The sequence below is a fragment of the Neofelis nebulosa genome, chromosome 3 (assembly GCF_028018385.1).
Source record: "Neofelis nebulosa isolate mNeoNeb1 chromosome 3, mNeoNeb1.pri, whole genome shotgun sequence".
NCBI lineage: Eukaryota > Metazoa > Chordata > Mammalia > Carnivora > Felidae > Neofelis > Neofelis nebulosa.
The window spans coordinates 86804983-86830553 of record NC_080784.1 but is presented as its reverse complement, the minus strand read 5'-3'; the positions used below and the strand labels follow the sequence as shown (position 1 = coordinate 86830553).

At 41.9% G+C, this 25571-nt stretch overlaps 1 protein-coding gene across 2 annotated transcripts in view; it reads right to left on the bottom strand.

Annotated features, from left to right (window-relative positions):
* Window positions 1-25571, bottom strand: part of RNF150 (ring finger protein 150) — a 291172-nt gene that overhangs the window by 21822 nt on the left and 243779 nt on the right. The window contains exon 7 of one of the 2 annotated variants that reach the window (XM_058721308.1): window positions 17171-17662. The exons of the other annotated variant lie outside the window; for it this stretch is intronic. Coding sequence (XP_058577291.1) covers window positions 17544-17662 — 119 coding nt within the window. The 3' untranslated portion in view covers window positions 17171-17543. Of the gene's footprint in view, window positions 1-17170; window positions 17663-25571 lie in introns of those variants that run through there. 2 annotated transcript variants of the gene reach the window in all.

Sequence of the window (25571 nt, the reverse complement as noted above, 5' to 3'; positions counted from 1 at the left end):
TAATAGTCTCTGCCTAACCTGAATCAGTACACAGAGGTGCTAACCTGCTCTCTGTCAGCACAGGCATCCTGGGAGATATTTCTCTAGTAAATATGTCCCTCTTGTAACCTGTCTCATAGCTGTCAAAATTTTTGTTTGATGTCATGTTATCTCTTATTCTTTTCTATAGTTTTCCCCCACATACTTTGTAGCTAACATTTAAGTGCTTTCTTTGCTACATTATCTTCCCTAACTTTCCCAAACAGCCTCATATATAATACCCACATATTACTAGGTCTAGTTCCTGAGTGACATATTTTTTATTTTTGGATGAAAAAAAATTAAAGTTAGGAATAAGCTGGACAGCTGGCAAGAACCTAGTTGTTCCTTCAATCATTTACTCTACGAATACATATTGAAAACCTACTCAAGCCAGGTTCTATGCTAGGCACTGGGATACATGGGGAATAAAAACATGAGCCCTAATCTCAAGGAGCTTGCAGTCTAGACAGAAGACTCAACCTCAATTTAACAATCACATGAGTGAATTATTAATGCTAATTGTTGTTTAGTGCTATGTTTAGCATATGGAGCAGACCTATCATTAGAGCTATGGAGGCAAAGTACAAGGTGCTATGCAAGCATTTAACAGGGCTGTCTAACCAAGGGATGAGAGAAGGTTTCTGCAAGGGAAAGATTTTGAGCTGAGAATCCAAGGATGAATAGACAGTAACCAGAAGGAAGGGAGAGGGGCTGGAGCACATGGAATGAGTGCAAGAGTGATATAAATAATTCTAGAGATGTTCTCATGGGCTAGATCAATAAGACTTAGATCATGTTAAGAATTTTGTACTATACACAGACTTAATAGAAATGGGAGGGTATTCAAGGATTTTAATTGGGTCACTGTGTGTGTGTGTGTGTGTGTGTGTGTGTGTAGGCCGCTCTTGCTGCTGTGTTTAAATCAAGAATTAAGTGTATAAGCTATCTTGTGAAATGCTATGTGGAACAATACATTTGTGGTCAATCAATGAGTAGATGATACTCTAAGAACATTCCTCTCACATTACAGGAAAACATGTCTAGTCTAGGATAAAGCATTTCTAGTTTTGTCATTTCTCTCCTGCTTTTCATTGAGGGATATATGGTTTCAGTAATACGTAGCCTGAGGGCTCTATTTTCTGGTAAAGTCTATATTCTCTTCTTCTCTGGGAAACATCTACCCCAACCATGTTGGTTTCTATTGCCTAATCCCCCTTTCCCGATGTTTCTGAATGCTCACTCTTTCTGCTTAATGTTTCTGAGAAGATTTCTGAATGCTTACTCTTTCTCAAAGTTACCCTACAAACTCTTTAGCGTGAAATCCACACACCTCTATTCTCCAGTGCCAGGGTGTCTTCTCCATTTGATGGGCATCAGAGCCCCCTACTGGGAGAAACAGCTCAGCCACATAAATACCAACACAAAGGGCCAGAGTCCTGTAACTTTGGTGCATTTGTGTGGTGGGTGGTTTACTCAACCAATGTTAAATGCAATGCTGCGCCAGCTAGAAAATCTACTTGTCACCTTTGCAATACCTCTGACATAAAATTACAAATAATTAGCTTCTCATCTGCAACATTTTCCAATTACTCTGGATTGAAGATTCATCATAACAATGAGTGCATATCACAAATTTAGTCTCAAAAAAATCTGGAATTGATGTTAAGAAATAATTCAGTCCAGTCTTCTGCTTCAAGGAAAAGAACATCTAACATCTTCAGGATGCTGAGTTCTTTGTTCCATTCCTAAAATTTCCCAGGAAGGATACTCCACAATATCATCAAAAACCAAATTCTATGTTTTTTAGTATACAATGGTTTTGTACATTTGATAAAAATATCTTTTATAATTTTATTTTACTTTATTTTTTAAATGTTTATTTATTTTGAGAGAGAGAGAGAGAGAGAGAGAGAGAGCAAGGGGCAGAGAGAGAAGGAGAGAGAGAATCCCTAGTAGACTTCACACTGTCAACGTAGAGCCCAACACAGGGCTTGATCTCACAAACGGTGACATCATGACTTGAGGTGACATCATGACCTGAGCTAAAATCAAGAGTCAGATGCTTAACCAACTGAGCCACCCAGGTGCCCCAATAAAAATATCTTTTAAAACAAATTTATTTTAGAATAGTTTTATACTTACAGAAAAGTTACAAAGATAGTATAGAGAGTTCCTGTATGTCCCTCACTTAGTTTTCCCTATTGTTAACATCTGACATTACCATGGTTCACTTGCCACAATTAAGGAGTCAACATCGGTATATTACTATGAACTAACCTCCAGCCTTTATTTGGATTTCACTAGTTTTCTCTGAACATCCTTTTTCTGATCCAGGATCCCATCCTGGATACCATGTTATATTTCACTGTCATGTCTTCCGGGCTCCTCTGCTCTCTGACAGTGTCTGTGACTATGTTTTGGTTGATCTTGATGGTTTTGAGGAGTACTGGTCATATGTTTAGTAGAATGCTCCTCCATATGGATTTGTCTGATGTTTTTCTCATGGTTACACTGGGGTCATCAGTTTTGGAGAGAAAGAGCAGAGGTCAAGTACACTCCCATCACGTCATATCTAGGAACACACTATTAACATGATTCATTGCTGAAGAGGTTAGCTTTGATTGCCAGGAGGAAGTGGTGTTTGTTGGATTTCTCCACTGCAAAGTTACTTTTACTTGTTGTTTTTATTTAAAAAATGTTTATTTATTATTGACAGAAAGAGAGGGCGAGAGTGCGTGCAAAAGCGAGGCAGAGAGAGAGGGAGACAGAGGATCCAAAGCAGGCTCTGCGCTGACAGCAGAGAGCCCCAAGTGGGGCTCAAATTCACAAACCACGAGATCGTGACCTGAGCCCAAGTTAGTGCTTAATCGATTGAGCCACCCAGGTGCCCCTACTTTTTGTGGTTTAATTTAAATTTCTTTCCTTTTATTTTATAGAGAAACTTGTGGGCTTTCCTTTCAGAAGAGGGAAGGCAGTGTAAGCTGGTGATGAAGGACATCTTTTAGGAACCAGAGAGGTCTAGATTTGTGAGCAGTTTTGCTGCTCTGTGTGATCCTGGGCAAGTTATTTCCTAAGCTTTACTGTCAGAATTTGTAAGATGGGATAACAGTATTTCCCTCAACTGTTACGCCAAGGGTCAAACAACACCTTGCACATAAAGAAAGCCCTTACTGGCCACCCGATAAACCAACATGCAGCTAACTCTCATACTCAAATGCTTGCTATTATTGCTAACGTTAATATGATAGCCATGATCATAAGCACTGTGTATTTACTTCAAAGCCACTGCTGAGTTTATTCTTCAGTCAGTAGCAGCATTCCTCAGCATGCAATTCATTCCATTAATATGCCGGCCTGGGCTTGGGGCCTTTGGGCTAAATGGCTGAGCCTGGCTGGTTCATTCAGTCATGGGTTTAACAATCTTCGCTGAGCTCCTCCTAGATCCTGAGGATACAGTGTTGAATCAACACACAGAGTGTGGCCATAGCCCAGCCAGTCGGGTGGAGAATGTTCAGAGAGAGGGACATGGGAGCTGTGTGTGGGGTTAGGTCAGGTGAGACCATGAGGGTTAAGTGTGAGGACAGCCTTGATCACTCACTCCTTCCTTAGCTGCAAGTCAGATAGTCTTGAGCAAGAAAGCATTTTATTCATGGATAAAATTCACTCTCTTTCAAGTCCATCACCATAGGATCAGAATAGCCCACCCAGACTAATGACTTCACCGGGTCTCCCCTTCCCACCTTGTTCTGTGCTTGAAGTGACTAGAAAGTTGTTTTCAAACTTAGGATATATTAGTGTGAACTGAGGGAGTCCTTACACATGTATTTTACATCCTGTTCCTCATTATTTCCCATATTGTTGTTTCCCATATTGTTCATCTGAGTCTGAGTTCACACTCTCTTCCTTACTGCGGTGTGTTTCAATCATGTATTTGGAGATTTTTTTTATTGTGAATGTATATTCTTTTGGAAGTTGTCTTTTAAGAGGGTCTTGAGACCTGGGTTCAGAGTATTCCTCCAGGGAGGATATGAGTTTATGAGTGTAATTCCACCAAACACTTAGTGTAACTATCAATTTGGGGCCACTTTAAAGTGTATCTGTACCTTAGGTATTCGGGTTACACTGGTGGTTGGATTTGGGTCCAAGAGCTCATGAGAAGGCTTGTCTGTAGTTAGGGCATCTGGGACTGAGAAGTGGGACCAGGGAAGGGAGACCGTATCCTTTCTGTACTTTATCTAGAACCAATGTCACCACTTACAAACATCTGTACCGACTCCTTCTAAAAGGTATTTTTCTTTGATAGTTTATTTACTAAGGTTTTCCTAGTTTATCTGCCACTGTGGATCTCTGATTCTAACCCTGGACTTTGTCCCTATTGCAGGAGTAGCACAAATCCTTCCTATGGTCTGTTCTTTTTTTGTATGGCCTTTGAGCTAAGGATAGTTTTTACATTTTTAAAGAGTTAACAAACAACAATGAAGGAAAGGTACAGAAATTACATGTGGCCCACAAAGCCTAAAATATTATCTGGCCCTTTACAGAAAAAAAAATGTGGATCCCTAGACCATCAGGAATCAGCATATGCACTCAGAGCAAACTCCATTTCTGATGTTCATTTTCCCCTTGGGTAGAACTTTCTTGTAGTCTCTAGTTTCCAAAAGTCTCTCTAACTTTACCACCAGCTTAGTTATTCATCTTAAAGGAAATTTCTAATATTTGATATCCATATTTTTAAAATTTATTTATTTATTTTGAGAGAGAGAGTGAGAGAGAGAGAGAGAGCGAGCACGTGGGCAGGGGAGGGACAGAGAGAGAGGGAGAGAAAATCCCAAGCAGGCTCCATGCTGTCAGCACAGAGCCCAACACAGTGCTCGAACTCACGAGCTGTGAGATCATGACCTGAGCTGATATCAAGAGTCAGAAGCTTAACACCCTGAGCCATCCAAGTGTCCTGATTTTCATATTTTTAAGTGTTCTGTAGTTTAGGGGGTTTTGTGGACATCTATTTCCCCATGTTATATGAAAAAGAAGTCCTATACATCTGTCATTTACTTCCTGTCAAGCAAGTCTCAGAGCCATAGCAGGGGCTAGGACAAGGGCAGGCTGTTGTCTGAAAGCACAAAATAATAATTTTTTTTTTGCAGGAGTGAGTCTAGAAAGTAATAACTCACATTGGTATCTTTAGGCAGTGAGCTTTCTTGCACAGCTAAGGTTAGACAGCAATCACTGGGGACCCACCTTGTGCGTGGTGGTTTTTGCACATGTGGGTGAGCGTGGGGGTGTGCACGGGTCCCTGCACATGTTACCCCCGTGGTTGCGTCCATCCGATTTTGTCTCCAGATTAGAATTGTTTTGGATCAGGGAGATTTCCTGACTACATAATAATCTTCCTGTCAATATACTAAAGTCCAACTTTCAGCTCTTGCTTTTCATTCCTGAGATTTTTGAGCAGTCTGGAGATGCCTACCCATTTATGGAAGGAACATGGTGCGGCCCAGAGAACTCTAGCAAAAGGGTCAGGAACCTTAAGTTCTAGCCCTCACTCTGGTCCTCATTAACATTCTCCCTTGTCTCCTCCTTGTTTCAAACTAAAGGAATAAAAAAGAGGGGAAGAGAAAGTGAGGAGGCAAATGGACCACTTTCAATCTGCCCGTCGTAAAGGGAGGGCTGTGTCTTCTCAGACATCAGCCCAGGCCCAGCGTGATGGGATCTTATTCTCAGGTCTACCTCTATTGTGTTCTCACATTCTGTTAATTGGCTGCTCTGCTCTCACATGTATTTATAGATATTGATGCCATTTCTAAAGCTCCGAATTATGTGGGTGATTTTATTTAGAGGTCTGAGACGGTTGGCTCCCACTAGATCTATAACATCAATGACAGCTGTGTTGTGTATACAGCTCTATAGCAACCAAAAGCAGCTGCCTGCCCATGAAAGCTGCCTCTGGCTTCTCCCCTGACTATTCAGTAAATGATCCCTAAGAACAAAGAAGGCAGGGACATTAGGGGGAGGCAGGAAGGGGGTGCTTAGGTTAAGGGGGCCATGACTATGATCAGACCTTCTGGATGTTCCCACAGGGAGAGGATGGGAATGTTTTCCACAACAAAAAGGTCTGAGAGCCTTGGGGAGTTGAATTTTTACCTCCCCGTGTGCCAGCCACCAGGCTCCCATCGGTTGGAGACTCAGGGAGGCACCCGCCCTGTGCAAGGTGCTGTGACCGCAAATCAATGAAGGGACATCTGCTCACGGTAAGTAGAGGGCCCCCTGGCCTTTGGTGGCATCACTGTCCCTTACTCTCACAGCCACGAATAATGAATCACAGTGAGCCCTGAGGGAGCTTATACCAGGGAGTGTGTTGGAATAAGAGGCAGACTAATTTTCTGTTCTTGGGTCACTAAGGATCATGGAACAATTGTTCTAAATGTCTCATAAATATGAAACCTCTCTCAGTCCCCTGAGTCTCCCATCAGTGGATCCTCATGCTCTTCTGTGTATAGTAAGTATCCCAGAGTAAAACTAATTCACATTCTTCCCCACCATCTTTGTCCCCCAATCCTGTGCAACGTATGGTTCAACCACGGCAGGGAGACGAGAAGAGACACCAACACTGGCTTAGAAGGAATTATGAGACCTATATGAGAACTAAACACGTTTTTGTACTTTTAAATAGCAGCTTAGCTCCACATACCCCAAATGTAGGCGTTCATAGACTTAAGAATCGGGGGGTAAAGCTGGCCTTACTTACTGGCTTATTACAAAGCCCTGATGAGTTTTACATTTTCCATTCTTCAAGGGACAGATGTGCTGCATGACTTCCCGAGACAAACGCCCACAAAGTGGAGCGTCTCTGTTTCTCCAGGAAAAGTGACAGTAAGCCCCACAGTCACCCAGGGCTCCCTGGCACACGTGTGGCTCTAGAGCAGTGCCCGGCAGCCTGGTTCCCTGGACGGCTCCACTCCGGTGAAGCGGGCACCAGGCTGTCAGGGCAACCTTCCCCTGAGAGCTGGAATGGGGGCAGGAGAGGCAATGGTCTGTGGGGTACACAAGATAGAGAGGCGGGAAACGGCTCTAGCAGCTTTTTAAAAAAAAATTTTTTTAAATGTTTATTTATTTTTGAGACAGTGCAAGAGACAGAGTGCAAGCAGCTGAAGGGGCAGACAGAGGGAGACACAGAGTCTGAAACAGGCTCCAGGCTCCGAGCTGTCAGCCCAGAGCCTGACGCGGGGCTTGAACTCACAACCATGAGATCATGACCTGAGCCGAAGTTGGACGCTTAACCGACTGAGCCACTCAGGCACCCCGCTTTTTTTCTAGTTTGAACACCAGCATGTTCCATATTAGGTGGTCTTATCTTGTGCAGTTTTGAAAACTAGGACCTTTGAAAAAGAGGACTGTCATCTATCAGCTTCATGAAAAGCTGAATTAAATGGGTAACTCAATAAAAGCCTCCTAGAAAGTTTTTAATAGCTTTTAATGTACTGTATGAAGCCTTATTCCAACTGAGTTGAACTTGGGACTATGTGGTATTTTCTAACGGATCCCAGGATGTGTCCCACAGAACACATTTTTCCATGTGGGAAACCCTGGTCTGGCAGGAGTGTAGAAGCTGGAGAGATGGTTTCTAGATCCTGGGTAATAGCTCCCATCCCCCCCTCTGCTGTGCGACACACACAGATGTCAGCTTCATTACCGACAATAGGTGTCTGGGAAGATTAAAAGTGCAATAACCAAAGCATAGAGTTTACAATGACTTCTAACGTGGCACAATCATGACTGTCACTAACAACCCCCTCAGAATATCTTCCTACCTACAAATTTGCTCTAGGAGTGGCCCCTAGAGCAAAGCCTCCAAGGCATTAATATTTCCTGGCTACGGACACAGCAGTTGGCCATTTGGGTAGGAAATAGCTCCAGAAGGCCACACCACTCGCTCAATACAGTTTGATGTTTGCCAGCAGATTCTGGCAGATTCATCTGGACCACCATGTATATGATCTACAGACTGGCCAGAAAGACCTCATGGGGAAGCAGAGTAAACTTCTATCTGTGACATCGTTCATTTTATAGTAAAAGCACACAGACTAATGTTCGGGAGGAAAAAAATAAATCCGTTGAATCTGTTTCTTGCTAGCAGGGAAATCCTAGATCTGCTGGAATCCACGGCTCCCGGAGGGGCGCCTGGCCAGGTGGAGGGCTTCAGTGATTGGCTGAACTGCACTGGGCACGTCTGACCCTGGCTGCTCCTTCAAGGGGTGCGTCAGCAATCTTGGATGGGCCAGAGGTTCAAAGGGACACCACGGAGCCTGGCAGTTTTGGGTAGGTGGTAACAGCAAAGAGGGGTGCCTCTCCTTTTTTTACCTTCTGTTCTTACCTCCTCAGGCTGGCAGCTCTCACATTTTTTATTTCTTTAAAAAAAAATTTTTTTTAATGTTTATTTATTTTTGAGACAGAGAGACAGAGCATGAACGGGGGAGGGTCAGAGAGAGAGGGAGACACAGAATCTGAAACAGGCTCCAGGCTCTGAGCTGTCAGCACAGAGCCCGCACGCGGGGCTCGAACTCATGGACCGTGAGTTCATGACCTGAGCCGAAGTCGGACGCTTAACCGACTGAGCCACCCAGGCACCCCTCACATTTTTTTATTTCTTTAGCATTCCCTTGCTAATTCAAAGGAAGGGCTGTTAAAAATTCCTTAGAGAAGTATAAGTAAGGATAAAAAACGATCTGGCCACCCCGGCCCATTGCGTGGTCCCCTGCTATAACCCCGCTTGGGATAAGCTGCCAGAGACGGCTCAGACAATAATGTTCGGTTCCTCTGAACACTCTTCAGGCTCACTAAGCAGCCATTCTTCTGAACTGATCAAAATCTTTCAATCACTTCACTTAGAGGAACAGAGCTAAGAGGAAGTCGGGTGTCCAGCACCCGGGAGAAATAAAAAAGTCATTAAAATGTCACTTTACATGTTTTGAAAACACAATCATGATTTAATGTTGAATGTCAATTTTTAAAATCCGTAGTGCCACCTCTGGAACTCAAGACGACGCAACGTGTTTAGGAAATAGGCATGACACAGACACAAGCATCTGGTTCCATTTTATTAAAAAACAAAACCAAACAAAATTTTGCAGTGAAATTTCCTGGAATTCACAATCCTTTTCAAATCTTTATAATTGTGGGTTTTTTTTCACCAGTACATAAGAACACAATTGCACGTATTTACATGATAGTTTTCTATATAACAAAAATAGCTGTGTTGTACGATTGTTTTCAACTATCGTCCTTAATATTTCATCACTAGCCCAGTATGAGACAAACTGTTTATGCTCTCCAAACACATAGATAATAGAATAAAGCAAAATAAAAGTCCGTGTCTCCCAACAGAAGACAAATCCCTTTAAAGACAGTTTTTAAAACTTATGTATTTCAAGAGAGATATAAAGTGCTCTGGAAGGAGTAAGGTGGGTGCCTGAGGTGGGAAAGAAGGAAAGAGAAAGAGATTGATACCACCCTCCTCCCCCACCTCCTAACCCCTCCCCCCCACCCGCCCCAAACAAATGATACCTACCGCCTTAACTAATCACTAAAATATACCTGTGACTTTATACAGAAGACGATGTTTGCGTAAAAGGGCTACAGGATCCACTACTAAATTTCTCGGCAACTAAGAGCTAACCAAAATCCAAATTAAAAGTAACCCGTGCAAATGACATCAGGAATAGTTTTTGTGATTTTTGAGTCATGTGGCAAATAAATCCAGGAAACTGTCCCATGATCTGACAATGGAGGATGGGAGACAGCATGAAGGCACCACCACGTGTGTGGTCTGGCCAGAAAGACCTCATGGGGAAGCAAAGTAAAATTCTATCTGGGACATCATTCATTTTACAGTAAAAGCACACAAGTGCATGTGTACGGAGGAAAAATGAATCCATTGGATTTTTTTCTTGCCAGCAGGATGATACTAGACATTGGTGGTGCCATTTCTGAATATTTCATAATGGTAAATTCATTCTTTGAGGCAGATTTTTTTTTCAGTGAAAATAATAATGTGTTATATACAAAGGGGTTAAAAGAAGTTGGGCGTTTTTCTTTTCACATTATTGAAATGGCAATTGCTGGGCATGGTCTGCAGTCTATAAAATTGGGTATCACATACATACTGCTTGGGAGGCTCCCCTGGAAACTAGAATAATCATCCTCCCAGCTCATGAATATCGTAAAGAACAATTCCCATTATTTTTCAGGAAATGAATGGAATGTAACTTTTCACAAGTACAAAATTACTTCAAGTTTTCTAAATATAAGGGACATCCCACTATAAAAATAACAGTCCCTCCCTCCCCTCCCCTCCCCTCTACATCTCTTTCTAATTATAAAATGGTACAACCATTTCAGATTACTAATGTGAAAGCAGGAAGTAAATATATTATTATGTACATGTACAAAACACATCAGTATTTCACACCATTTACATTCATATGAAAGAAGTCTGTTTATTGATCTTCCTTTGTGATTTGACAAGAACAGAGTTGAAATAAGTTACAAAACCATCAGGCCCTTGCCTTAGAAGTCTGCACAAACATTCCAGCCAGAGGCATCTTCTTTGCAAACAGAGCTAACAATATGCTTCCACGCTTTGCAAAAGAAAGGGCTGCGGATGGTTTCTTCTGTGGGGTTCTCCTTCAACTTTTCCAAGCTTGTGACATTCCTTCCTCTTTTGATAAATGTGGACCAAATTTTCAACTATTGAGGAGACTGTATGATGAAAGGCAAATACCTAGTTGTCGAGGAAATGGTGACCCTAGTCAAATTAGTTGGCTGAAAGAATAACGGCAATTATTCCAGCAGAGGGCACCCTGCCCCCTTGCAATAACATCCTACTGATGCCAACATACACCCAGGCTGCAAAGTCCTTTCGCTGACACTCCTTCAACCGCTTGACTATCTATTCGTACAGGCGATAGTTTGGTATTTGATAGGTGGTATTTGTCCCCACCTTCAAAAGCACAGGATACGCTAATTAAGAAACTCTCCTACATGAAAATTCTTTGGCTATTTAAAATCTTCACATTCTCAAACAGAATATTCCGAGTTCCATAAAGCGCTAGTTTTGTCTAAAACTTTTTGAGGGAAAAGGGGACTAAACACCAGACTTTAAAGATGGTGTGGTACTAAGGCCACGATACGCTTTTTAGATTTCTGGATTTAGTAAGGTCAATCACCAGCCTGCAAGACAGAACCCCTTAAGGTTTCACAGTTCCGTCTGACTAGGCAACCCACCTTCGCTTTTCTTTATGAGAACGTTAGGAGAAAATTAAAGTAGTCAATGGAAGAACATGTGTCCATTTGGATGGTGATTGGTCTTTGGTTTACACAGCACACATGGTCCCCACATTTTCCCTGCTTCTCCAAGCCCTTCAATTCAATAAGGATGACAAGACCACAGACATTCTGCCAAGCAGTGATTCTGGGTGACTTAAGGTGAGCTACCTTCTTTACAGAAGTTCTCTCTTGCTCTGTTCAGACCTGTGGACCTCTTGAGAGATTATATTCCTGCCTGATCATTATCAACACGTATTTATCAGGTAGCCATTGAGCGAATGGCTCTGCAGTAAGTGCAAAGCATCAATAGTAGCATAAGGGTGAAAAGGTCTTTGATCACCGAGATTCCTAAAAAAGCCACTTGATTGAGGCATAATTCACAGGGTGATAAAGAGAGATGTGAGTGACGTCATTGGATTTTTTGCAGAACAACCAAGTTTTGCAAGTAAAGGGCTTGATAATTAAGGATCTGTATCTAGGATCTGGAATCTAGGATCTTTAGTTTTGGGATAATTTAGTGCCATCAAAAGGGTCAAAGTGGAAGTGAGGCTACCAATCTGTGGGTCTTTACAAATTATTGTTCCTGTTACAAAGGGCCTGGGGTTGTGAGATGGGGAGACAAGCAGGCAAAGAGAAGAGGTAAGTGATGCTGAGAAACTCATTCCTGCTTCTCACAATTTATTTTTCAGGCAATCCCAACCTTCTTTGCAACCATGAGTGTTTAACTCATGAGTGTTAAACTCCTTAAAATACACACACACACACACACACACACACACACACACACCCCAAAACACCAGGTCAGCTCTAAACCTAGGGGATGAGCATGTACTTGGGAAGAGCACCCATGTTCATATCCTGCCACCCTCTTTCTCACTTTCTGCAGGCTAGTATTCCCACCTCCTTTTAAGTACCATCAATGACACGTCTGTGACACAGAGCACTGCACAAGGAACTTTTGTCCCTCACCTTGGGAGAATGGCCTCTTTGTCTCTTTTTCAGTCTTAAGGAAGAAGTGGCCTTTCAGATCACTTACGAAGAGGAAGTTCTTGTGCTAAGAAGCTGAATTAAGAAGCATGAATGGACATCAGATACAGCACAGCCCATACATTTTTCTAAGATGTCCAAATCTTGGGGGCCTGTGGTGAACTAGGAAGGTCACAAATGCTGAAGGTAGAAAATGGTAGATCTACGCAGCATTCTGGAATTGTGACTTTGCCATTACTTGCCTAGGAGACCTTTCTGGCAAGGAAGCCTGAAAAAAAAGGCAACAGCTATAGGTGGTCTGCAATTAAGTTAATGATAAGAGAAGTGAAAACATGGCTAACTCCATTATGGAGGAAGTTAATTTGCCTTTATAGTAAACTGGTTTTCCTCATCAGAAGTGCAAATATATAGACATTGCCACACAATAAAAAGAAGAAAAACACCAACAGTAACAACGGTAATCACAATAATGATGACTGTATAGATCCAAAGCCACCGAGGTTTTTGTCCTGAAAGATGGGAACAGAATGTATGTAGGTGTGTATACAAGAAAGAGGCAGTCAGAGAAAGCCAGAGATAAATATAGATACACACACACACACACACACACACACACACACACACACACACAAAAGAGAAAGAAATCTAAGTGAGAACATATAAAAAATGTTACTGGAAATTGCCTCAGGGGCCCTAGTACCACAGAGGGCTGGGTCCTCGCTCTAAAGAGGATGTGACTCTGTATCTCAGGTTTTTGGAAAGAGTTTTGATTTAATGAGATTTGTTTGCAGTCAAGGTGATGGATTCAATAGATAACTAAATGCTTTTTGTTTTTTATGCTCTGTAAGAATTTTCATCTAAACATAACTCATAAATAAGAAAGAATCTTGTATTAGGCTCTCTGTCACCATTTTTTGGTTCTGAAGACAGGTCGGCTGCAAGAATGCCTGTACTGACTAAAGTAGCCACTGGGCACTGAACCCAGACACGTGAGCATTCAGAATGAGGGAAATGCTGAAAACAACACAAAACAAACAGAAAAACCTCTCTGGACAGAGATTTGCCTCCATGGTTACCATCGTGACTAGGTGATATCAGAATAGGTAGGTAAGTCTTGCAACTAATCATATATATATTTTTTAAAGATTTTGTTTTTAAGTAATTTCTACACCCAGCGTGGGGCTTGAACTCACAACCCCAAGATCAAGAGTTGCATGCTCTACGGACTGAGCCAGCCAGGTGCCCCTCCACTATTCACTTTCTGCCTTCTCCCAACTCCCCGTCTTCCTGCCTCGGTGACAGAATTAATATTTCAGGGGCGACCAAGCCCCAGAGACTAAATCAATGTTCGGATGCTGTATTCATGATCAGGGCTCAGTTCTTCTCAAAGGGATCAGCCACACAGAAGAGGCAAGTCCTAGAGGTCAGTTTTTCCGAGGGAATGGAAATGCTTCTTTTCTTGCCCCCGGCCTTGGGGTGAGAGAGGACGCTGACTTCTGAGTTGAGAGCTGGCAGTTGTAAGCTGTCAGGATTCACCCAATAGGGCTGGGTGGTCACAACCCCAAAGACTTCTTCTCAATAAGGCCACTCAGAGTCTATGTAACTTCCCACCTGCCTGCTCCCAAGTCCCCAGGGGGGCACTGGCACTGGGAAAAGACCTTCTGCCAATCAGGAGGCAGGAGAATCAGGGGGCTGAGGTGAAGCTGGAGGACTAGAGTCTGGAATTCTTTTCCGTTCCCAAGTGCCGCCTACCCCTCTAAGGGTTTGTCGTAGAAGTGACAGAGACAATTTTGTTGCAGCACCAAATCCACATGGTTTGTGTCACTTAAAAAAAAAAAAACAACCCAAAAAACAACAACAAAAACGACTGGTCAGAGGAGTCACAGTGACAGTAATGGACATCAATGTGTGGTTAGAAAGGTCAAGCAGGAATTTCAAAAAGAGTGGCTTGAATATTTATGCATCACAAAACAAACAGATCTTTGGGCCTCTCATTAGGCAACTTGGGTGGAGTCTAGTTCTCTCTGGAGGTAATTAGGTTTTAACTTCTCTTCTTTGTGAGGGTCAGGGAATCTTGTGAGAATCCTGGAGCAGCTCTGCTCCGGACCACGGGCCAACTGTGGCTATTGGGACAGAGCTGGAGACGCGGCCAGTGCAAGGGGAGGCGTGCTTTGAGTGTAAAGCACATAATGCATTTAGAGGACTTAGTACCCAAAAGAATGTAAGGTATTTCATTAATACTTTTTACACGTTGAAACAAAAAGATTGTATTACTAAAATGATTTTGAACTGTTCCTTTGTACTTTTTCAAATGTAGCCGGTAGAAAATGTAAAGTCTACATCTGTGACTTGCATTATATTTCTATTGGATAGCGCTGGTCTGGACACTCACTACAGAAAAATGCACATCTCTAAATACGCATAAAGTCTGCATATACTTCTAGAGGGCTTCCAGCTCAGAATTTCCTCTGCAGGGGAGGTGGTGAAGAAGCTATGGAAGGTTTTCATTTCTTTTAAACCCTTCTACGCCAGTTAAAAAAAAAAAATTTTTTTTTTTTTTAGACTACCAAAGCCACATGAAAATCCTCCAGAAACAAACCTTTGGTAAATGGAGAGCCTCCTAGGCTCAGGGATTTTGCAGCAGAACCTCCTTGGGGTAAAGTCACGAACCTCATGTTATCTACACAGCATTCTACAGGGGCTGCTGCAGCCACAGCATACATATGCAACCAATTCCTGATTCCTGATTTACCCGGTCACTGGCAGGAAGAGACAACACTCCTCGCAGGGAGAACTATGCAATCCAAGAGGCATTTTCTCTCCTGGGCATGGAATACAATGTAGATCGTTCCTTTGCTGTTGAATTATCCCTCTAATTCCACTTGGCTTAAGTTAATACCAAAATGTGTTTCAGGCCGAGCTGAATGGAGGAGGATACACGATGCAGCTCTAGCCGGCCAAGAAAAAGCAACACTTTGAGATGAAGAATTCCATACCGAGAACTAGGATTTGAAGGTATCCAGAGATGACAAACTCTGTGACTAACAGCAGCTTTAACATAAGGCAAACCAAAACCACTCCTTGGACTTAAAACTTCAATCATTTAGTTATTCATTCTCAGCAATGCAGGAATGCTGAGTCCCAGAAGCCATTAGGGCAGGTTACGTGTCAAGTCAGTGCCTCCCTAACCTGAACGAAGTCAGCTATCTGTCATTGCCATCTCAAAAAACCAGATCCCCCTGGCAAAAAGCTCATTAGTGCTCTAAAGGCCAGAAGGAGCCTTGGGCATCACCCTGTTAAACTCCTTCATTTCACAGATGGAAAAGATGAGGCCCAATAAGCAGGTGGCTCATCTAGGACTCTTGACGCTCCATTCAGTGCTGTCTTCGTCCCTCCCTGCCTGCCTTCGCACACGGACACGAGATTTCATTACAGGAAGTGTTAGGCGCCCAGGGAGAGGTGACATTTCTGAAGGTGGTAATCACTTTCCTTGCCTTGCTGCCTACTTAGAGAGCATCAAATAGGAAATCGTTAAAGATGGTGAGACAAAAGCAACCAGTGGTCCCCCTGACATACACTCTATGTTTCAGCAGGCAGCAGGGATTTACGGCACAACCAAATTCCTGTTTTTGGATGAGTGTTTGTGTAATGAGGTGAGAAAGCCTCATCAAATACGTAAATAACTCAGTGAAGAAAGCTTCTTTCTTAGTAACCCACGCAGCCGCAGGCCTTCTTACAGAGGATGAGGTGACCTGTGATTGTCCAGGGAAAGCATTCACTCCCTTAGTCATCTATGCATATGGATAGTCGAAACGTATTACAAAATTGCCCACTGAAAAAATAGCACATCTCTGTCATAGTTACAAAAAAAGAATAAAAACATAAAGAGTTTAAAAACACCGGTGGGTTTTAGTATTGATTTGATACCTCTTTTCCTTTCCCTCTTTGTCTCTCTCCATCAGGAGAAGCCTGGTTAGCAAATTCCCATGCTGTACTTTTTAGATCAAATGGTTTATCAAATCACGCGTCCCTCCTCAATTGGTATTTACATGTACTCAGGGAGCCCTGGAAAGCTACCTGCTAAGGATTCACCTGAACCCTTCCTTGAGGTCTGGCGAGGTTCGACAGAAGTGCGTTGGAATTAAGGTAAAGGCTAGGTGCTATTGCAACCCCCACTGTGTTGGACACTGGGCTCAAAGATGATTGGATCTCTTCTGAAGCCTCCGTCTCCTGCAGGAGCCACTTGTGGAGGTAACAAAAGACTGTTCTAGCCTTGGGGAGACCAACATAACAGACGTTTTGCTTTGGGGAAGAGTATGTGGTATCTGGTCTTAACACGAGGCTTGCAGTTCCAGTTACAAGCCCTACAGTCGTGAAGAATGGCGCTGCTGCCCTAAAGGGGACTTCTGAGTTTGGAATTGCCTCCAAAGACTGTGAAATCCAGGCAGAATCAAGTGCCTCCCTAGAGCTTCCTTCGCATGTCACATGGGCCGTTAACAGAGCCTGGTAAGTGGAAGCCAGCATGATGTAGATGAAAATAGCAAATAGTAGCCTCAGTGGATTCAGAGCTCAGGGTTGGGGTCTCTGGCGGCTAGGATTTTTGAGATCCACTTAAAAGAATTTGGATTCTTAATGAGAGCTGGCCTTAGACTGTTTCAGGGTGCTGAGGCACTTCCCAAAGCCATGCACACTTCATGCTGAGAGGTCAAGGCCATTAATCTCAGAGATGGCGTACGAACTGATCATAGCAGGAACTGGTGCTTCTAAGCAGAACTCTCTACAAAAGCTGGAGGAAACCAAAGGAGTGGACATAATGTAAACTACACAAGTCTTAAAAAGAAACTGTCAAAGAAATCCAACAACATTCCAAAACCAGTAAAACAAGACCTGGAAAAAAATGGAAATGAAACTAAGAAGCCCTACATGTGTCCTTTCTGTGTGTTTTGGGAGCTCCTGAAGTGTGTGTCTGCAAGGACACGGGAGGAAAAATCAGCTTTCATCTTCCAAGCTGCCAAGGCCATGGGCTGTTGCACAGATGGAGAAACGGCATCCTGATTGACGTGACTTTGGATATTGCTCTCGTTACCATTCTTGAGTGGCGCACAGTGGAGCTACCAAGGTGTTCTGGAGGGGTGTCTGCCTGGTCCAAGTCTTGAGGCTCCTCCCTTCCTTCCCCTTGGGTCCTACCATCCCCTTGTTCTACGTCTATCATTTCAAGACTTCACCTCTTCGCAGTCTTGGTCAGTGGAAAGTTCTACATCAGACAGTCCAACTTCCATTGCCATAATCAGCGAGATGTCAGAATCACTGCTTACAGCTGGCTCCTGCTCGCCTGGGAGGAGAAAGCAGAGTTCATGGTGAACATGGAACTATGTTTTTGGATGCTGGTAAGTTGAATACAATTGTCTTTTTTTTTTTTTAATTAAAAAAAATTTTTTTAACGTTTATTTATTTTTGAGACAGAGAGAGACAGAGCATGAACGGGGGAGGGTCAGAGAGAGGGAGACACAGAATCGGAAGCAGGCTCCAGCTCCGAGCCGTCAGCCCAGAGCCCCACGCGGGGCTCGAACTCATGGACCACGAGATCGTGACCTGAGTTGAAGTGGGACGCTTAACTAACTGACTGAGCCACCCAGGCACCCCTAAATTTTTTTTTTTTACATTTATTTATTTTTGATAGACAGAGAGAGACAGAGCACAAGTTGGGGAGGGGCAGAGAGAGAAGAAGACACAGAATCCGAAGCAGGTTCCAGGCTCCGAGCTGTCAGCACAGAGCCCGATGTGGGGCTCGAACCCACAAACCGTGAGATCATGATCTGAGCCCAAGTCGGACGCTTAACGGACTGAGCCACCCAGACACCCCATGACTATGTATGTCTTTAATAGCATTTCCTTGATGGCCAAGAGAAGGCATTAGAAAAACTGAATCTTTTGTAAAAAAAAAAAAAAAAAAAAAAAAATCTAGTTAGCATCTCATCTTGCTTTATAGCCCCAAATAAATTCTAAATAGGTCAAAAAGCTGAATGTAAAACAGAAACTAATACAGCTAGAAGAAGATATATCTTATAAGTATATATCTAAGTAGAAAAGTACCTAATATATTAAACTGGGCAAGAAATTCTATGTGGAAAAGCATTTGGCAATTTATAGAAGAATAGATTGATAAATATGCATAAAATTCAAAAAAATATTAAAACCATGAAAAATAAGATCAAAAGGCATAGATTGAGCTGGAAATACTTGTGAAAATTTCACAAAGAGCTGTATTTTCAACGTATAGAGAACTTTTAAATCAGTTAAAAAAAAAAAACTAACCAGAAAAATGGGCACAGGTTACTGTCACACAATTCACAGAGCAGTATAATATAAATGACCAATAAATATAGGGTAAAAATGGGCTACCCTTTTTTTGTTTATAAAATCTTCACTCTTTAAAAAAGGACAGTACTACACTGAGGCGGGTACTCTGATATAGTACCTGTAGAACTGTGACATTTTCATTTCCAGCACATATCGAAGAGAAATAATCAGAGACGCAAAAATATTCATTTAAGCAGTATTTATAGCAACAAACATGGCAAGTAACAAAGTCCAACAATAGAGAATATCTGAATAAACTGTGTTACTTCTAGAGGATAATCTTGTTGTAACAATTAAAGTGAAATTTCCAAGGAATTTGTAGTTACATGAGAAAACGCTCACATGCAAGCAAGTTCGGTGAACTGGTTCCCTTTGGGGTAGAAACAGACAACAAACTGAGGGTTGATGGGGGTGGGAGGGAGCGGAGGGTGGGTGATGGGTATTGAGGAGGGCACCTGTTGGGATGAGCACTGGGTGTTGTATGAAAACCAATTTGATATTAAATCTCATATTTAGAAAAATTAAATAATAAATAAATAAATAAAAGAGAAAATGCTCACAGTATTCTCTTAAGTGAAAACAGAAGTATTCAAAGCTTTATATGCAGTGAGGCTGAGAAAGTCAATGAGATGCAAGGAAGTCTAAAATGCTAGTAAGTGTTGTCTCAAATTTTGGGATTTATATTTGTTTTCTTAAAAGAATTTTTTTTTCAGGGCACCTGGGTGGCTCAGTCGGTTAAGTGTCCAACAATGGCTCAGGTCATGATCTGGCAGTCTGTGAGTTCGAGTCCCATGTCGGGGTCTGTGCTGACAGCTCAGAGCCTGGAGCCTGCTTCTGTTTCTGTGTCTCCCTCTTTCTCTGCCCCTTCCCTGCTCATGCTCTCTCTCTTTCTCAAAAATAATGAACATTTAAAAACAAATTTGTTTTCCGTTTTACTTCCAAGCATTCTACAATGAAGAAATATCATTCATTCGCTTAAGACATAATGAGTCTCCACTATGTGCAGAGGATTTTGTTAGATGCTAGGGACATAGGTAAGAGCAAGACAGTTCCTGTCTTCAAGGAGCTTACTTTCTAGTATGCTGGCACACCATTAGATAGCCACTCACAACACAGCGAGATACATACGAAACTGGACGATGCACCTGGTGTTCTATGAGCAGGGAAGATGGCTACGTAACCAATTGCTGAGTCAAAGAAGGATTCCTGTCGGGTGTGACATCTCAATTGAGTCCTAACTCAAATTTTAGCCAGATGAATGGGAGGGAAGCATCTTTCAAGCATTAGCAATAGCATGTATAGATAGATATGTCTGAACATGAGGGGAGGCCTTGTACAGATGGACATCAGATCGTATTTAAATATGACTAATGCAAGGTCAAGCTAGGGAGCCTGAAGGAAGGCTGGGGTGCTCAACTGCATAAAAGGCAGCCTTAAAACCAAAAGATCTTGCGTGTCCCATTAATTACCCTGCTGAAGAAACACACAATTAGAAGACCAACAAAATGCCTAGTACTGAAGAAGCTGATGGTTATAATACTTTTGCTCTGATAAACACTGGTATAATTTACTTCACGTTGAGGTATAATTAAGGAGAATATATGAGTTTTACGCAGGACAGTGAATTCTTTAAGATGTTTAAAAGGAGACAAACAGAACTGACAAAGAGTTACGGACTTAAGAATAGGTTTGAGAGAAACAGGCTCTTTTCACAGGGACGTTTCCATCTAAAGACTGAGCTCTAATGTTTCCTAGGCCCAGACATGCATGAGGTTCACAGAATTGTAGACAGATCAATGGCTAGAATAAAACTTAGGAAGCAGTTGTCGGAAGATAAAAGCATTTAGTATTTGAAAATGGGGCACTCAACAAGTATTCAATAAAACTAGTCATTTAGAAACAGGCGCAATTGGATCCCTGCCTCACACTTCACAACAAAATACATTCGAGGCTGGCTAAATACCTGTATCTATGCTTATATTTATATCTACATCTGTACCACATCTATATCTATACCTCTAGCCCACATTTAGTTGCATGTATGTACTTCCTTCCCATTTATCCTCTTCTCCAGAGCCACCCGGGGCTTATTGATCTCTGATTTTGGGGGGAATTCTTTGCTGCAAATTGGGATGGCTCTCCCTTCCTTCATGGCTGCTTTTGCCCTTGTTTTCTGAGCAGGGCCATGGTTTGCTGTGGTGCAGGCTATGCTCGGTACCACTCCAGAGGAAGCCTTTACTTTGGAGTCTGAGTGAGCGGTGGCCGCTGGATTGGGACAGGGCACAACCTGTACAGCTGCACCCAGGAGCTCGCTCTGTTTCTCAGATCCACTAAGTCATTGGCCCTTTGTGCATTTTTTCCAGTTGCTCGGATCTTGATATTGTCTCTTTTTACCTTTTCCCTGTCTGTGTTGGCCTGCCCCTTACAAGATCCCTTTGCTGTACTTTTTGTGGGGTTTTAGGAGAGGTGGAAGTAGTTTCAGGGGCTCAAACTACCCTTTTCACTCAGCGCTCTCCTAAAGCATCACTTTTGCAATGAGAAATATATTTAATTAAAATTATATTCATGAGAACTGGGAATCTACCTTACTTTACGAGACTATTTTCTGGTCTCAGCTATTGTAACTACGTGTGTTACTTTGTCTAGGTTACTTTTTCCACTAGGGCTAAAGTTTAGTTGTCTAGGAGTTTGGACTGGGTACCTCAGAGTCCTTTCTAGTTGTTCCAGATTATGTACATATACATGTTGATGCCAATTAGCACAGTGCCTCCTACATGGTGGCTTCTCAATAAATATTTACCGGAATTACCACGGAGGGACAAAGTTTTAAGTCTCTTTTTTCATAACCCTTTTAATTTTTGTTTTTTTTATTTTAAACACTTTTTCTTAATAAAAAAAAGGTCTATTTGTTGTATATTTAGTATGAATATATCCTAAATGGGAGAATTCATTACTTTGTGGTATAATGAAAGCTGAACTATTCTTATTCCTGGAGATAAAAAATGAGGGTTATATTATAAAGATATAATCTCTCTCCTCCTCACCTTTTTACCTTTTTTCTTCTTCTTCTTCTTCTTTTTTTTTTTTTTGTAATGGTCCATGAACCAGTTCAGCTCATGAGAAGCCAAAATTTTCAGCTCACAATTAAACTGTACATCAACCAAGGAGCTCATCATCAAGTGATTTTATGACTTTCATAAATATCTAGTTAAAAAAAAAAAGTTCAGCTCAGATGAAGGGCTGATTTAGTCAGAGATCTAGAAAGACAGCTCCATGTACCTGCAGTGGCAGCCTCTCACCTTCACTCCTGGCTTTTTCAAGCTACCAGCCTCAGCAGATATTCTGGACTCATTATCACTGGGGTGTTTTCTAAATTGGAACTTGTGAATTGAAAAAAAGAAGGGCCATGGGGACTGATATAACGATGGCTGCTGAGTTCATGATGCTATTTTGGAAACTTGACCATCCTGCACAGCTCCAGGCAAAGAGGAATTCAGATCAATGAAATCGTATATTTTCCTAAAAGTGGTTCAATTTTTATGATGGAGCATTGCACCAACCACATCATCTAATCATTTTCCGTGTCAAAACTTTAAAAACACGATCTGAAGACATTTGAAGTTATTTTTTTCACTCTATCCTGTGTTTTTCATTGAACTTAGTTTGTTCCATAATTAAAAAAGAATTAATGTTTATTTTTGAGAGAGAGTGAGAGAGACAGCGAGCGCACGAGCAAGTGGGGGAGAGGCAGAGAGAGAGGGAGACACAGAACCTGAAGCAGGTTCCTGGCTCTGAGCTGTCAGCACAGAACCCAACGCGGGGCTCAAACCCACGAAGTGAGATCATGACCGGAGCCGAAACTGGTCGCCTAACCAACTGAGCCACCCAGGTACCCCTTCCGTAATTTTTGGAAACTTTATCTTTTAATTAAGGCACATGCTTTACTTTGAGGCCAAAAGAATACAAATGAAAACACTGTCATTAAAACATTTAGAAGGTTCTCTGTAGGTGGTACTAATTGGGGAGTGTAAAGTAGCTATTAACAATATAAATGTTCACTGAATGATACCTTCTTCCCTGCAAAGGCTGATATAAAAGGACTGCGGAAATAATATCGGCCTTTACTGAATTCTCATAATAACACTTTGATGTGGGTTCATTATTCCTGTTTTACAGATGAAAAAAATATACTCTCAGTCCATTGGACGCAGAAGTATAATACCTACTTGACATACTCTCTTCTCTTGGGTTCACGCACTGTAAAGACATTGAGAGAACTGAAACAGAGTGATAGGAATCTGTTTAATATTTTAAAAGATCTTGCTGTTCAGTGAAAAACAGATTAGTAGCACAAAGTAGCACAAAGGGTGGAGGGAATCTGGAGGAAATGATTGCAGCAAAAACAGAGGAAATGTGGCTTGGTGCGGCAGCAGTGAGTGGAGATAAGGGGACAAACTGAAGAAATATTTTAGAAGGGGGATGTATAGAAAGGTGGTGGGCTGGACAAGGGCAGCAAGAGAGGGGAAAGTAGAGGACAGCCCCCATATTTCTTGAGCAATATAGGTACCATTTACTCAGCTGGAGAAACTGGAAGACAGACTGGTGGGGAGAGATCAAGAGTTCAGCTTTGCATGCGCCATGTTTGAGATGCCCGGAAGACGTGCAAAAGAGACGTGCAGTCAGCAGTTAGATACAGGAGTCTGGAGGACAATAAATGAAGTGAGAGGCTTCAGCATAGAGAAGAGATCTGAAACCATGAGAGTAGATGAAAAGGAATCTTTTCTAGGAAAAGATTAAAGAGTAAGAAAATAACACCAGGGACAGAGTTCCCCGGAACACTGAAACATACTGCCAAAGACTCCCAACTCATGCCTCTGACATGACTTGTTTGGCCTGCCCCATGTTTTTTGTTTTTGTTTTGTTTTGTTTTTTTTTAGAGCATGAATTAATTACCAATATTTAAAAGTCAGGGTATTTTACATACAGATTTACATTTTAAATTTATCTTGGAAAAGAAAATATCTGGCAATATATGCCCAATTCCCAGAATGAAATCATCGAGGGGAACAGAGTAAGGGCTGCCCCGCTAGGCTCAAGGCAAAGAGGCTCTGGGTCCCCACAGTTGTTGAAGAGTTTGCTCCCCTGGTTCATGTAACTTGGCCTGTGTATTTATTGAAGTTTAAAACCTCATAATTAGAGGGAGGGCAGAAGAACAGTAGAGGAGGGTGAGCCCCCCAAAAGCCTGAAAATGGCCAGAGATTACTGTATCATTGATTCATTTCCTCCTTTTCTTTTAAATATATTCTGCATTACCTCCTTTATAGGCATTGACTCACAATTAACAATCCGTGCCCAAGGAAAGGAGGTACTGAGTATTACTGACTTGGCTGGGTGGATTTTAAGACTAATCCTGTCATCTAATTTGTAGTCTTGAATGTCTTTATCACAGCATTAAAGAGCATAGGATGAGATGGTGGGCAGAAAATACTCCATTTTAAACGGAGCTTTGTAACCTATTTTCTTGATCCATAACTACTGCTTTCATACATTTCCACATTTAATTCTAAGTAAAATCCATCAGTAGCCTTGAGGTTAACCAAAAAATTCTTAGTGTTGGGATTTATTAATTCTATTTGGTCCATAAATTGTCAATATCCTTGGTTTATCTCTTTCTTCTTTAATATATAAAAAATTACCTAAAGACTCACGGTTTCCCTTTGTGAAATGTGTACTGTGGTTGCAGTTCTGCTGTGGATTTGATACGAGCGTGTATAAAGTGTGCCCGGATGACTGTTCTAGTTCCTTCCAACCTGAGAATATAAGACCCTGAGACCTGCCTTGTCTGGTATTAGGCATACTGGCCTGTCCCTATCACTTCAGGCCTCTGTCACTGCCAACACTCCCATTCAGGGCATCTGGGTGGCTCAGTGGGTTAAGCATCTGACTCTCGATTTCAGCTCGTCATGATCTCAGTCAGTGAGTTTGAGTCCACACTGTCAGTACAGAGCCTGCTTGGGATTCTCTGTCTCCCTCTCTCTCTGCCCCCCTCTCTCTCTGCCCTTCCCCTGCTTGTGCTCTCTCTCTTTTTCTATAAATAAATAAACTTAAAAAACCCCACACAACCTCCTCCACAAACAAACAAACAAACAAACAAAATTTCCATTTCAGAATCCCACCATGTTCCTTCAGAAACAGGAGGCACTCAGCAGAGTCTGTAGCATTGAAATTGAATTGAAGTTCCCCTCTGGCCATGCAGGGCTTAAGTTTTGTATTTTATTAGCTAATAACAATTCTAATGCTTATTGAGTACTTAGTACATGCCAGGGATTATGCTAAGTATTAAAACAGATTACCTAATTTAATATTCAAAATCAACCTATGACATAGTATTATTTCTATTTTCAGGTAATAAAACTAAAGCCCAGGAAGGTTAAAATCCTCCTGAGATTACACTGAAGGTAAGAGTCGGAACTAGAATTTGAACCTAGATCTGATTCCAGAGCCCATGAACTTGACCATATCTATACTTCAGAGGTAAGAGTCTTAACCTGAGGATTAGTGGACTTGTGGAGGAATTCAGGTACCTAAAGTTACATACACACTTATATGGTTATACGCATACATGTATTTTTCTGGTAAGAGGATTGCTCTCACTAGATTCTTACAGAAACCACAAAAAGGCTAAGAACCATTCACCGCAGAGATTTTGCATCATGGGTGAGCTGGAGAAGAGTGGTCTGGCTTTCTTTTCAATGGTTTATGTTTCACTGACTATGTGTTCTATTAACTTGACATGACACTTTTCATGTGAAGTCACCACTTTCCTACTTAGTTGTTTCTTTATGGTGGTTATTCAAAGCTAAAGCAGAAAATTATCCTTC